This window comes from Ascaphus truei, chromosome 10, assembly GCF_040206685.1.
Source record: "Ascaphus truei isolate aAscTru1 chromosome 10, aAscTru1.hap1, whole genome shotgun sequence".
NCBI classification, from domain to species: domain Eukaryota; kingdom Metazoa; phylum Chordata; class Amphibia; order Anura; family Ascaphidae; genus Ascaphus; species Ascaphus truei.
This window is the reverse complement of record NC_134492.1, coordinates 48,599,395-48,615,584: the sequence shown is the minus strand read 5'-3', so window position 1 is coordinate 48,615,584 and position 16,190 is coordinate 48,599,395. Positions and strand designations below refer to the sequence as shown.

The 16,190-nt window shown below is 43.3% G+C and overlaps 1 protein-coding gene across 2 annotated transcripts in view; it reads left to right on the top strand.

Moving 5' to 3' along the window:
* Positions 1 to 16,190, top strand: part of PLA2G4A (phospholipase A2 group IVA) — a 163,449-nt gene that overhangs the window by 36,557 nt on the left and 110,702 nt on the right. For both annotated transcript variants that reach the window (XM_075616878.1, XM_075616879.1), the window contains exons 4-6: positions 1,439 to 1,587; positions 7,628 to 7,741; positions 12,798 to 12,835. In XM_075616878.1, coding sequence (XP_075472993.1) covers positions 1,439 to 1,587; positions 7,628 to 7,741; positions 12,798 to 12,835 — 301 coding nt within the window. The remainder of the gene's footprint in view (positions 1 to 1,438; positions 1,588 to 7,627; positions 7,742 to 12,797; positions 12,836 to 16,190) is intronic.

The following is a 16,190-nucleotide window of genomic DNA, read 5'->3' as shown; positions in this document are numbered from 1 at the left end:
TCCTTTAGAGAAACCACCCTTAGCTCAACACAATATATACGTGTGTGTGTGTATATATACATACACAAACACAAAAAAAGTGAGGATGCTGCACAATTGTTCCATATATAATTCCAGTGTCCACTAGTAATGCCGGAACAGCATTGTAGCGCTTATTTTACGATGGTGTGTAGTCACGTTGCAGGCCTGTTATGGGTGAAATATTTGTGAGATGCATGGATACTTTAAGTGGCAGGAATGTATCTCCCAGCTGTCTGTAAGCTGCGTTCATGGTATCTCAGACCGCGTGGACGCGTCCGCACGCTGAGCGAACAGACTGCCTTAAGGCAGTGTTCGCTACATGCGGCGGGCAGGCGCGTGCACGGAGGCAGGAGGAGGCGTACGATGCACGAGAAATCAGTTAAAAATGATTACTCGCGCGACAGGGCGGTAACTTGAGTGGGCGAACCAGCTCCGTGATGTCACTAGGAACGCCCCCCCTGGCCCGAGTACTATGGCCAGGGAAAGCACCCGCTTTCCCTCAGCCTCCACGCGTCTCTGCACGGGCTGTGCACCATGTCCGCAGCCTTATCCAGTCACGCTTTAACAGCCCAGCAAGTATCTGGATCTCTCTTACTGTGGGCCCTTCTTCTCAACCCATTTCTCGTTGTGTGTAAGGAAAGTTTATTTTCATCTCTCTCTTTCTCATTGTGTAGGGGGATGTGGTTCTGCTGCTGTCTCTCACGTTCCCTCTCCTTGGCTAGCAGTCTCCTACAAGCCTCCTCTTTCACCTCTGTGAGTGTAAGGCTGTCTCTTATAAGCCCCTCTCACTGTCACCTGGGCTGTCTCTCCGTACCTTTCAAACTGTCACTCTATCTCTGTGTCTCTCTGACAGTAGGTCTCCTGATTCTATCCATTTTTCTTCTTATCCAATCCCTTATCTCCTGTCGTGTTGCCAGGCAAATTAGGGACCGTGTCTCTTATCCTTTATCACACCATGTGTTAGGTGGAACAGCTAATTCTGTATTGTCCACAGTATACTGTACTTATATTTGTAACAGGGGCTACACTTCGTTATATTTTCAGCTTAAAGTAATGTAATGCTTCTGTGAGTATTTTATGTGCATATGTATAATCATTAGATGTCTGTGGGTGTGCGGCTTGGACAGCAACCATATTTATTTCTCTAAAGAGATTAGAAACAGTGACTCAAAAAGATAAATATCTCCAGAGCTGAGGGGTCCCTGGAAATAGAGAGTGTGGTTCAGCTCTGGGAATCTCCCCGATTCTGTAAAAAAAATAAAAATAAAAAAATAAGCAAAAATGGAGTAGGGAGATTACTGCTTAAAGTCATGTGTGGAGCTTACTATTGTATCTCCTTGCTCACATCCACGGCGAAGGGACACAGTCACAGCATTTAGCTGATAACTCTGATTTCATTCACTGTTTTCTATTACAGTGGACACTCCAGACCCCTACGTGGAGCTTTATATTTCATCAGCACCAGACAGCAGAAAGAGAACAAAACACTTCAACAACGACATTAATCCAGTGTGGAATGAAGCCTTCGAATTTATTTTGGATCCTAACCAGGATAATATTTTGGAGGTACAAGTTTCATATTGTATGTATTGTTTTTGTGACAAGACTTGGTAAGTAAGATTAGGTTTAGTAAATAACACATTGGATCAATTATTGGACAGACATGCCCCAGAAAACCAGCTCATTGGTCTGCCTAGTATTGTACATGTCTACATTTATTCACACACTAAAGTAAACCTTACTGTTTTGTATCTATTTTGAAGATAAATTTGTGAATCTTTGCCAAAGGGACTCTATGGCCAGTTCCCCACTGGCCGCTGCGGCGCGTGCGCCACATACCACAGCACAGCCCTCTATGGGGCAGGCCCCAGTGGGCGTGTGTGGGGGTGCGCAAGGCGTGGTGATGCGTACGCTGGGAGGTAAGACAAGAATTTTGTCTTCCCGTACCGCGACGCGGTCACGTGCTCGGTGGGCAGCCAATGGAAGGACAGATATGCCGCGCCCCCCATCATGGCCCCGCCCCACCACGTATCCCATCGCTTACCTACCCACCGCTGATCGCACGTGCAACAGGGAGCACTGGGTCGTAGCCTAAGAATAGCAATCAGCAATGCAGTTAATCTTTTTTTTCAGGGAGTAATAAGAAAGTTAAATTACTTTACCTACTAGCCGTGTTACAAAGATTTCCATACAATCTAGTAATAATGAAAAATAAATGAGGATCTCCCCAAAAAATGAGACAAAACCTCAAAACTACCGATGCTCCTTCAATGGCAGTAATGAAATAATAAAATAAAGAGTTTACACAACAGTCTCTGATTCCTTTGGTTTTAAGTGAGCGTGTGGGGGAGAAAAGTTTTATGCATAAATCAATCCATAAGGTGTGTTTGTAATGGACGCAACCAGGGTGGGGGGGCTGTATAAGAAAAAAATAATCCAAGTGATTGATATTGTACTGCAATATGTCTGTAAAGTACTTACAGCGTCTTTGTTGCTTCCCTTGCCGCACCCTGTGTCCCACACCTTCCGTCAGCTGGCCGGTACTCACGATGAGCAGTCCGTGTCCGCCTGTCTGTGTTGTAACGATAAAAGGACCCCCACACAAATTGCTCACAGTGCGTGCTCCAGCTGGAGATTCAAGTAGAAAAAATATTGGAAGAGGTGGTCACTGGCTTCCGATAACAGGAATCACCAAGCGTAGTATAATAAAAATGAATATTTATTCATGAAAAAAGGAAAGAACACACAAGTAGTATATACTCTAACGCGTTTCGTCTCCGTTGAGACTTTATCAAAGAGTCTCTTTGATAAAATATCAACGGAGACGAAACGCGTTAGAGTATACACTACTTGTTAATAATGTTATAGAATAATGTTTCCGAAAACATTTTCTCAAGATGTATCCATTCTCTAAAAAAGACCATAAGGATGTGGGAGGTATCACCGAAGGTGGACACACAAATTACAAGAATCACAAGGACAAAAACATCAGTTGGATGATGCCATTTCCTTTGAAGATGTAATGGAGAGGAGACTTGATAAAGTCCTACTAAAGTAATTTAATACAGCCGGAGCTGTAACATCATGGACATGGGAGCAGATAAAAATCCGGCAGCAACCCCCTGCCACCTCCTGATTACACACAAGGGGGTAGCAAGCTGTGCCCAGGGACCGCCATGGAAACTTGCGTAGTTAACTGCACCACTGAAGCAGGGATCCGGTAACGAGGAGGAGTTCAGTAGTGAAGCTGGGTCCAGGGTGAAGAAACAGTAACGCTGATGCAGCTTGTAAAAGGCAATGAGGATGTCAGAGGTCATACACAGGGAGATCAGTAGAAAATTAAGGGTTCAAAGTAGCAGAGAGGTCAAGTCTCGCAGAGATTCAGACAAGCATCAACAAAACAACAGAGATAATCTGTTGCAGGAACACTGAGGATGGCTGGAGTAACGTTTTTATGGTGTCCAACAGGAATGATTCTGCCATGTAACCAAGAGGCAAAACCCCTGAACAGTTGGGGAAACCCGGCGAGGACCGGAATGGACATGCAGTCACAACATGACAGGAGTGTCATGCAAACCAGCGGTAGCCAAAGCATCTGTTCAAGAGTCATGCGCGTTTTGGTCGCAAACATTGAAGATGTATTAGAAAAAGAGTAAAAAGAGCAGGACTTCTAAAAGCATTGGCAGAAGTAAAATTAGCCACAGACTATATTGCAGTGGCATCATTCAATGCAGTATATATGGCATCAATATCTGTGGCTCTTTTGGTAGCTGCAAGAAGTGTGGCGAGTGCATTGTGACTGAGACCATGAATGGCTGACTACATCCAAACCCAACCTGTGATGTTACCTTTTAAAAGGAAAATGTTTGTTTTGGGAAAAAGCTATGTGACCAAAGCCGGACAGGACTATGAGGAGAGGTGAGGTCCTACTGTTCAGAGGAAGAAGACCATTTACCAGACAGGTGTAATGGAGAGGAGGTCAGAATATCCTTTTTTGAGGCTCCAGAAGCAAAGGGGCATCATTCAGACGAAGACCTTCCTGAATTAAGGCTAGTCAAGCTATTTGCAGTAGGAGGAAGATATTCAGAACTGTTAAGACTCCATCCATAAAGGATAAGCCAAACTAAAGACAAGTACTCTACTGCGGTTAACGGCCCAAATTCAAGGATATAGCAAGGAAGAACAGATTTATAACCTTAAAACAACCAAACATAGTTTTAGGAGTCAGACAACAGAATGGTGGTGTCATTACCGCAGGAGAAGACACAGCAGATAACATGCAGAGTAAGAGAATTTCTTAAGGCAACCAAGTTCTGAGCAAGAGATTGAATAATGCTACTAGGGAAGATTCCCTCAAGCCTGGATGTAATAAAATTGGGAAAATTCCACGAGACCGTTTCAAGGACATTTTCTTGACTAATGGAATGGGGATTGAGAAGATTTAAATAGAGACATAATCCTGCATCAAAGTACCAAAAAGGAAATATTATTTTGGAATACAAGGAAATCTTCAGCATGGGCTATCACTATGCAACACCAACCAGATGAGAAATTACAACCAATGTCAGGATGGGGAGCTCATCTAGAAAATGGAATGCCACAAGGAAAGTAGCCAGCATCCTGCAAGGGACATCCTAACAATTTGTTTTTGAATCACAACACATACAATGGCAAAATGTCCTGATAAGATCAGACAGTTATACGGCAGCAAAGGAAAAGGAGGAACAAAAAGTAGGTGTCTGATGAAGGTAACGAGCCATCATAAATTGGGCAGAGGTATATTTGAACAAATGAACAGCGGTATATGCTGATTACCTAAGCCGTCAATATTTGCACCGCGTAGAATGATCACTGAACACAGATCTTTCAACAAATAAAAGATTGCTGGGGACCAGCAGATGTAGATCTGATGGTGTCCATTTCCAACAGAAATGAGCATTTTTCAATCAAGAATTTACCATCCCAAGCATTCCATACAGATGCTCTAAGTTTCAAATGGGCATTTCATCTGGTGTACATTTTCTCCCCAATACCTATAATTCTGAAGGTATCGATGAAGAAAGAAGTAGAAAGTGCAGAGGTTATTGGCATTTTCCCAATTGGCCAAGGAGAGTCTGGTTTTCAAATGCAGTGTAAATATCAGTGGAGACTCCATGGAATTTACCACTGGTGCAGGGCCAGGGCCAGTTAAACATCCAAATCCACAGAAACTAACATTAGCAGCCTGACAATTGAGTGGCAGGCAACTGTTAGAAAGAAAGGGTCTTTCAAAGGACACAATGAAGATACTCTGGTAGCAAGAAAAGTTTCAACTTCAATAGTCTATTACTGTATCTGGTTAAATGTTCTGCAATGGGGCAAGATAATTAGCACAACTGCTATAATCCCTCATCCAAAGCATTAGTAGAATTCTTACAAACCATGTACGAGAAAGGACTCAGTCTCAGCTCCCACAAAGTGAATGTATCAGGTCTGACTGCACTTCTGGAAAGAAATTTGGCTACGGATAAGCTAATTTTGAGATTTATACAAGAGGCTGAGACCATACCACATCAGATCTAGAATAAAATTCCAATTTGGGACCTTGTTTTACAAGTTTTGATGAAACACCCAATTGAACAGTTACAAAGATTATCATTAAACGTCCTTATGGATATAATTTCCACAAGAAGAGTTAGTGAATTACAAGCATAATCTTAACTGTTTCTAACAAAACACAAATATAATATTGTTTTAAGACCTGTATACCATTTCCTTTCAACCAATACATTTTTATTCCATCCTTTGCACCTAACCCAAAAAACTACTTTGTAGCGCGCTACTTTCAAGAAACTCTGTTCTAGAGCACGTACATTACTTGGATGTGCTGAGATGGGTAAAACACCTGAAAGTGATGCAAAATTTTCACAAAATCAGACAGGGTTTTTGTCTTCCCACAAGGTCACAAAAAAGGCCAGGGGACATCTAAGGCTACTATTACCCATTGGATCACCTCCGGAATCTGAAGAGCATATACACACAAGTTAACAGATTCCAGAAAAATGTAAAGCGCACTCGGATTGAGCGGCCGCCACATCAGGAGCATTTAAGGCTCAAGCATCACCTGTGGAATTATGCAGAGCAACTGTGTGGTGATCTTTCAATACCTTTTTGAAACATTATACGGTCAATGTCCAGTCCCCGGTTGGCGCTAGCTTAGTATGACAAGTGTAGTAAGCTGTGAATAGATAATAATAAATGGTGTTACCCTCCCCCCCCCCCTAATGTGTATTCCATTAGTTTCACTGCCACGAACAGTGAAGGGAAAAGGAAAAAATGTACATTTTAATCTGCTTACTGTAATTTTATTTTCCTGGAGTCCATTCATGGTAGTGGGCATAGTGCCTTCCCTTTTTCTGATCTGTTTGTTTTTATGATGTCATGGCTATATATGTCAATTTGGGTAAATCCAAAGACTATCTGCCGGTGAGGGATGGTGCCTTTAATGTATCACCTGTAGAATTTGTTTCTGTCCCCCTCAAGCTTAAAGGGATGAACAAACTCTGGGAAAAGAAAGTTACGGTAAACTGAACATAAATGTTGTTGTTTTTCAGGCCTTCAATTTGTTAATTGAAGAACCATAGTATATAATCCCTTGCCATATCTGCTGCACTCTGTAATATGAGTACAACATTTTTGGGTTCACAGGAATATAATCAATGGACTTAAACCAGCTCTTGGACTTTGATAGCTTGCTATAGGGGCAAACCCTAAGGCCGAATCACTGGATTTGTTCAAGAGAAGGCAGGGGGGTGGGCTTCCTATTACTGACTGGACCCCTCCTGAAAAAGGATTTCAGATTCCACAGCTATACACAAACTCTTCACTGGCCCTTTAAACCCATCTAGACCTCTGTAAATAATAACCCACAGGTACTGTATGTTGCTGGCAACCAAGACCAGTTGAACTGTTGCTGTGTTTTATGTTTTATTATGGATCCCCTTCTGTTGCTTTTATAAATTTGATGCCAGCAGTTGGAGAAAGCACAGTTACATGGCTCGGTTACAATAATCTTTAAATCTTCAATGGTTTCTATGTGGATGTGACTGGAATATTTAAATCCTCTTGTATTTCTCACATATAAGCCTATACCCAGACACACATTATCTGGAGTGCTCACTTCTAACCCACATTATTATTTATGACCTAGAAGGTTTGGGTAGTTAGAGAGCTTATAGAGTCAATGGCCATGATACTGAAGAATTCTAGGAGTATTTTCAGTGTGCAGTCTTTCATTAGAAGAAGCATAGAAGGGTTATACTATGGTGTTCTAACATGCTCAAGGGAAAATGGGTGAAAACTGTATATAAGCTGCTACTAAAAGTAAACAGATCATCAATCTAACAACAACTGCCCATCCTGCAAGCATCCTGTTTCTTGTTTCTTACATCTAGAAATCCTGTTCTTAAGGAGAATTATGTTCAGTTCATTCTATTTTGTTGATCTGTTTGGATTTCAGACACACTATTACAGTAAATAATAATAATAATCTTGACACTAAAGAATGTAAAGGAGGCATTTATTTTCAAGAACATTTCAGTAGATTACTATTTAACCTTTCTTGTAGATAACCCTAATGGATGCTAATTATGTGATGGATGAATCTCTGGGCACTACAACATTCCAGATATCCTCTATGAAAGCTGGAGAAAAGAAAGAGATTCCATTTACTTTCAATAAGGTAAACAGCATGATAGCCACATAATTACTAAATGATGCACAAGAAATTGAAATAAAGCAGAGATGTACTATTACGATAAGATTAAGACATTTTTATGCATAGATTATTTTAATATATTTAATATAAATCCCATTAATATATTTGATGAGATCACCATGCCTAAATGTATGTTTTTTATTTACTGACATTTAATGCATTTGTTTAATTTTTTTGTTTTTAATATTTCTAACATCATTATAATTTAATACATAATCATATTGTATCACTTAAAAATGAATAAAGAATGCAATATACAGTGGAACGTGAATTAAAGCCTATAGTTACCAATGGTTGAAATTGTACCTCAATGTATCTCAACAGAGCAAAGATTTTTTATAGGTCTCAGTATCTACAGTATGTTTGCACACTAGCTGTGGACAAAATCCAAGTTTGCACAGTATAACTGTGAACAAAATCAAAATGCTACAGATTTACCCAGACTCGCTGTACCCACTACTGGCGACTCTCACGGAATCCTATGATCTCGTTTTTTGTTGTTTTTTTTTTTACTGAAAAACGTGACGAATATGGCAACATTTTGCCAATTTCCAAACAACTGTAGCATTTGTAAATTTTCTTGCAAAGGTGGAAATTTATAAAACATTTGTAAAAAGGTTTTATGAAAAACAATTGCCTAACTTTGCTCATCTCTATTAACTATGTATGCTACAAAAAAATAATTGCAGTCGAATAGGAGTAAATGAGTAAAATGAATGCCTAAAGTTTTTTCACGCGTTGGCACGGGTGATGTTTCTGTATTAAACACAAAAATCCACTTTTTGGACTTTCTTTGCATACTAAAAGCTTGTGTTAAGCACCAAGAATGCTGCCAAAGCAAAAACAAAAAAAACCACCTATGAGACTCAACCACATGATTAAACGCAGCAATGGAATTCGTCTCAATTGGACGAGGAGGAAGATACGGGTTCAATAACTTAAAAATTACTTACTAAATCTGTTCAACTTTAAACAAGAATTTCAATCTGAAAACCAGTGACTCGTGTCTGACTTAAAACATGGGCTGTCATCCCTGGGTGACTGTACAGATGCCCTAGAAACTAAAACTGATGACCTGGTGAACACACAGGCTTTTTTTAGATGAAGTTATCAGACACCTAAAGTCCCAGATGCAAACTATTTCTTTACCTCTACTTACCAGTGAAGAATCAATTGCAATAGTAGTGATGCAGGAGGAAGCCACAAAATCTATATTAACGAACAATTGGTTAACTGAGGAAGTTCATAGGCAGCTTGATAAAATTAAAGTAAATAAGGCACCTGGCCCCAATGGCATACATCCAAGTGTTCTCAAGGAGTTAAGTTCAGTAATAGCCAAACCATTACATTTTAATATTCAAGGACCATTTCCACAGGCTCAGTACCACAAGACTGGCGTAAAGCAGATGTGGTGCCTATATTTAAAAAGGGAGCTAGATCACAACTGGGGAATTACAGACCTATAAGTGGGGAAACTACTTGAATGTTTAGTACGGGATAATATTCAGGAATAACGAATGGAAAACAAAATTATTAGTAATAGTCAGCATGGATTTATGAAGGATAGATCTTGCCAAACTAACCTACTTTTTTTACTTGAGGAGGTAAGTAGGAATTTAGACCAGGGTAATGCAGTTGATGTGATCTACTTAGATTTTGCAAAGGCTTTTGATACGGTTTCACACAAGAGGTTAGTGTGCAAAATAAAGCAAATTGGACTCTAAAAATATTTGCACCTGGATTGAAAACTGGTTGAAAGATAGACAACAGAGTAGTAATACATTAAACTTTTTCAGTTTGGGTTAAAGTTGTGAGTGGAGTACCTCAAGAATTGGTGCTGGTTATTAATGACATTGATTTTGGCATAGAGAGCAAAGTCTCCAGATTTGCTGATGACACTAAATTGTGTAAAACAGTAGAATCTGAGATGGATATCATTTCTCTCCAGAAGAACTTGGACAAACTGGGAACTTGGATAGGTAAATGGCAGATGAGGTTTAAAACAGATAAATGTAAGGTTATGTATTTGGAAAACAAGAATCAAAAGGCAACTTACAAATTAAATGAGGATAAATTAGGAGAATCCTTGATGGAGAAAGATTTAGGAGTGCTTGTAGACAGCAGGCTCAGCAATATTGCCCAAAGTCATGCAGTAGCTGCAAAGGCAAACAAGATCTTATCGTGCATTAAACGGGCAATGGATGGAAGGGAAGTAAACATAATTATGCCCTTTATAAAGTATTCGTAAGACCACACCTTGAATATGGGGTACAAATTTGGGCACCACTCCTTAGAAAATACATTATGGAGTTAGAGAACATGCAGAGAACAGCCACCAACATAATAATGGGGATAGATAATCTGACATATGAGGCGAGGCTAGCTAAATTAGATTTATTTACATTAGAAAAGAGGCGTCTAAGAGGGGATATGATAACTATATACAAATATATTTGGGGACAATACAAGAAGCTTTCAAAAGAACTATTCATCCGAAGGGCAGTACAAAGGACACGGGGTCATTCCTTATGGTTGGAGGAATGGAGATTTCACAGCAATAAAAGAAAGGGTTACACTACCGACACACTTTATTGAAGTGTGGTCGGTACCGCAAGCCGGGAAATCTCCCGGCTTGCTAGTGGCCGCCCCTCGGCGTGCCGCGCGTCATAGACGCGCGGTCACGCGTCATCGGGAGCGTGCGCCCCCTGCACGCGTGTCCAGGGGCTCCCCGAGGGAGCCCTGGTGTCCCGCAATCGCGGGACAGCGGCAGGGGGTTCCGGGGGACCCGGCGGACCCGGCAGCGGTAGGGAGAGCGCCCCGATCGGAGGGCGCTCTTCCGCTGCTTCGGCGCGCGCCCGTCACACTCGGGCGCGCGCCAGGCTACTGCTGCGGCACAGAACGGGCAAATGCTCGAATAAACTGTGCCGCAGCAGTATTTACAGTAAGGAAAAAGGAATACCAGCGCGTAGGTTAAATATGTGCCCTAATGTGCAAAAACACTGTGTTTAAACCTATAGTGTTTTTGCACATTAGGGCACATATTTAACCCATGCGCTGGTATTCCTTTTTCCTTTATATGTTACTTTTTGGGAGGATTTGAATCACCCCCCCCCCCACAATCCAGCAGCGGGATATTTAGTCACTGTTTGTATTTAGAGGTTGGCGCTGTGTTTTCTTTATTCACTTATTTACAGTAAGGGCAGTTAAAATGTGGAATGCATTACCCACGGAGACTTTAATGGCAGATACAATAGATATCTTCAAAAAAAGGTTGGACATATTTTTAGAAAGGAAAGGTATGCAGGGATATGCCAAATAAGTAAACATGGAAAGGGTGTTGGTTCAGGGAGAAATCTGATTGCCATTATTTGGAGTCAGGAAGGAATTTATTTTTCCCCTTATGAGATATCATTAGATGATATTTCACTGGTGTTTTTTGTTTGCCTTCCTGTGGATCAATATACTGTAAGTGCAAATATAGGATAAGTATCTGTTGTCTAAATTTAGCGTAGCATGAACTTGATGGACGCATGTCGGTTTTTTTTCAACCTCGTCTACTGTGTAACCCACACTGTGACACTATGTTTGAGGAAGCCACCCTTCATCTCAGCCTGAGGCCGAGACTCGGCTCTAGGTTACTTACATTTATCACTTTTTTTCAGATAGAGGAGACCTCCTCTGACTTGTCACTTTTACCAGTTTTACATAATTGGCTATCTTATATCATGGTCTTATGTAGTGATCTGTGTGACCATGGCCTTGTCGGGAAACCTGCCAGGGTCTATATGGGAGAGGCCACCATGGTGTAGAACACGCAGCCATCACCAGATTTGTTGAGCCCTACATCTTTGCTTGCGGTGACCTGCTTGACCTGCATAGCTGCTGTGCCTTGCCACTGATTAATTTGTGCCGTGGTCCTATTTTGACTCCGCTTTCGATACGCTTCTAGCACCAGGTTTCTTTTTCGGGGCAATCCTGATCTAATTGAAGGAGGCCTGCATTTTTCTGGTTGGGACTATATCATGATTTTGACTATATCATGATTTTAACAGTCTTAAAGCAGCCAAGAACCCCTCCCTTCTTTTTTTTTGTTTATAGCATTAAAACTGTTCTTTCTGTTCTCTGCCTGGAAAAGTTACATTTAGCTAAGCGTACAATTTGTGCAAAGGAAAGAAAGCGCTAGCACTTAACAGTAATAATATATAGTGTTATACCATACAAATATACATCCAGATTTGTGTGCGGTTGTACAGTCCCAGTGATGATCAAGACCAATATATTTCGGTTTTAAATAGTCCCAGAAGGATAATGGTAAGTCCTGCTGCCGGAGTCCTAAAGGGAGGGATTCACACTTCCTTCCAAGAAAACGGGAAAACAAAAAAGATGGACGTCCTCTGGCCGAATGATCAGAAAATACAATATAGAAAAAAGAGAAAAAACAGTGCAATATTGCACATATATCCACTCTATTCAGATCTATGAAATGCACTTACACATTCATAAAAATAGATGGTGTCTTGTTTAAGATGACCACAGGGAGAATATTCTTCCAAAATCATCTTTGCGTTATATATATTTTAACAGCATCTTAATCGAAGATAGAAAAAATCCCATGGCATAACAAAGTGTTTCTTAAAGCAATTCAAAAACTAAAATATGTATTCTCACTCACAAATGCCTCTTGTAATATGTGCATTTAAATACAAGGCTTTTCAGCACATCAGCGGTCTCCGTTTCTCTGTTTCATTCAAATGAAATGTATTTTTTTTAATATATTGCATATTTTTAAAAATGTTATGCGAAGTAAATACATTTTTTTTGATTTGTACATCTCAGATAAGTATTGTATCAGCCATTAAACAAATAGGTAGCTTTAGTGCTGACTCAACAAAATAAAAAAATCTACACATTTGTGGAAAAAAAATAGGATTTGTGTTTTCTTGATGTATATTTTTGTATTAAGTCAATATTGGGCACAAAAATGACCTATAATTTTCACATGGAAATCCTTTTTGTTTAGGTTACACACATGTTTCTGGAGTTCTCCCTTGAAGTCTGGTATGTACTATTTCCTTTTGGTATTTTAATTTTTTGTTTTCAAATAAGTGTGTGCGTGTATATGTATGTGTGTGTGTGTGTATATATATATATTAATGTGTGTGTGTATGTATATGTAGGGTGACCAGATTTTGAAAATGAAAAACCGGGACACATTTTTTTTTTTTACATAACAGTTTATTTATTGTAGTACACTTATACTTTACTACCATTAGTCCTTGTTACGTGCGTGTGTGCGCGTGCGTCGGATGACCTCACTAATCGAAAAAAAACAACAAAAAAAACCCAGATGTGAATGATTCTGAACCCATTAACCAGTGTCAGGACGCCCCCTCTTCACAATTTCTAAAGCAGCAATCCCGCCTGGGATCTTACCTGATCCGCAGTCCCTCAAGGTATTATACTGGAGGGGAGGTGTTTCCTACCTGTCTTCCGATGTCTCCCGCGTGAAACTTGAGTCAGATCTGGAAGAAAGAAGGGTAGGTTACTTCAATGTAGTATACGGCAGTTAAGATAAGACATAGAGGGTGAGGGAGACGGAGAGAGAGGGAGACAGGGGGAGAGAGAGAGAGAGAGAGACGGGGGGGGGAGACAGGGAGGGAGAGACAGGGAGAGAGGGAAAGGGAGAGACAGGGAGGGAAAGGGAGAGGGAGGGAGGGAAAGGGAGAGAGGGAAAGGGAGGGAGGGAAAGGGAGAGGGAGGGAAAGGGGGAGGGAGGGAAAGGGAGGGAGGGAAAGAGAGGGAGGGAGGGAGGGAAAAGGAGGGAGGGAAAGGGAGAGACAGGGAGGGAGAGAGGGAGACAGGGGGAGAGAGGGCGAGAGAGGGAGACAGGGGGAGAGAGAGAGAGGGAGACAGGGGGAGAGAGAGGCAGGGGGAGACAGGGGGAGAGAGAGACAGGGGGAGACAGGGAGGGAGAGATAGGGAGGGAGGGGAGAAACAGGGAGGAAGGGAGAGGGAGAGACCGGGAGGGAGGGAGAGGGAGAGACAGGGAGGGAGGGAGGGAGAGGGAGGGAGAGGGAGTGACAGAGAGGGAGGGAGGGAGAGACAGGGAGGGGGGGAGGGAGAGGGAGAGACAGGGAGGGGGGGAGGGAGAGGGAGAGACAGGGAGGGAGGGGGAGAGGGAGAGACAGGGAGGGAGGGAGAGGGAGAGACAGGGAGGGAGGGAGGGGGAGAGACAGGGAGGGAGGGAGGGAGAGGGAGAGACAGGGAGGGAGAGGGAGAGACAGGGAGGGAGGGATGGAGAGGGAGAGACAGGGAGGGAGGGAGGGAGGGAGGGAGAGTGAGAGACAGGGAGGGAGGGAGGGAGAGGGAGAGATAGGGAGGGAGACGGAGGGAGGGAGAGAGACAGGGAGGGAGGGAGAGACAGGGAGGGAGGGAGAGGGAGAGACAAGGAGGGAGAGGGAGAGACAGGGAGGGAGAGGGAGAGACAGAGAGGGAGGGAGAGACAGGGAGGGAGGGAGAGGGAGAGACAGGTAGGGAGGGAGAGGGAGAGAGAGGGAGAGACAGGGAGGGAGGGAGAGACAGGAAGGGAGAGACAGGGAGGGCGAGACAGGGAGGGGAGAGACAGGGAGGGGAGAGACAGGGAGGGGAGAGACAGGGAGGGAGAGACAGGGAGGGGAGAGACAGGGAGGGAGAGACAGGGAGGGGAGAGACAGGGAGGGGAGAGACAGAGAGGGGAGAGACAGAGAGGGGAGAGACAGAGAGGGGAGAGACAGAGAGGGGAGAGACAGAGAGGGGAGAGACAGGGAGGGAGAGACAGGGAGGGGGAGAGAAAGGGAGGGGGAGAGACAGGGAGGGTGAGGGAGACACACACCCACTGATACACACACACACACACACACCCACCCAACCCACTGATACTCACACCCACCACTGACACCCACTGATACACACCCACCCACTGATACACACCCACCCACTGATACACACCCACCCAACCCACTGATACACACACACCCCCACCCACTGATACCCACACCCACTGATACCCACATCCACCGATACACACACACACACCCACTGATACACACACACCCACTGATACACACACACTGATACACACACACATGCACTGATACAGACACACACACCCACTGATACAGACACCCACACACACAGATACACACACACCCACTGATACACACACACCCACTGATACACACACACACACTGATACACACACACACACACTGATACACACACACATACTGATACACACACACACACCCATTGATACACACACACACACACACACACCCATTGATACACACACACACACACACACACACACCCATTGATACACACACACACACACACACACCCATTGATACACACACACACACACCCACTGATACACACACACACACCCACCCACTGATACACACACACCCAACCACTGATACACACACACACCCACTGATACACACACACACCCAGTGATACACACACACACACCCACTGATACACACACACTGATACACACCCACACCCACTGATACACACACACACACACTGATACACACACACACACCCATTGATACACACACACACACACACACCCATTGATACACACACACACACCCACTGATACACACACACACACCCACTGATACACACACCCCCACTGATACACACCCACACACCCACTGATACACCCCCACACCCCCCCTGATACACACACACATCCACTGATACACCCCCCCCGCACACCCACTGATACACACACACACACCCATTGATACACACACACACACACCCATTGATACACACACACACACACCCATTGATACACACACACACACACACACACACCCATTGATACACACACACACACCCACTGATACACACACCCCCACTGATACACACACACACACACACTGATACACACCCACACACCCACTGATACACACCCACAACCCCCCTGATACACACACACATCCACTGATACACCCCCCCCCCCGCACACCCACTGATACACACACACACACACACTGATACACACACACACACACTGACACACACACACACACACACACCCACTGATACACACACACACACGCCCACTGATACACACCCACACACCCACTGATACACACACAAACACCCCCTGATACACACACACATCCACTGGTACACCCCCCCCGCGCGCACACACACACACACACACACACACACACACACACACACACACACACACACACACACACACACACACACACACACACACACACACACATTGATACACACACACACACACACACACACACACACACACACACACTGATACACACACCCACTGATACACACACCCACTGATACACACACACACCCACTGATACACACACACACACTGATA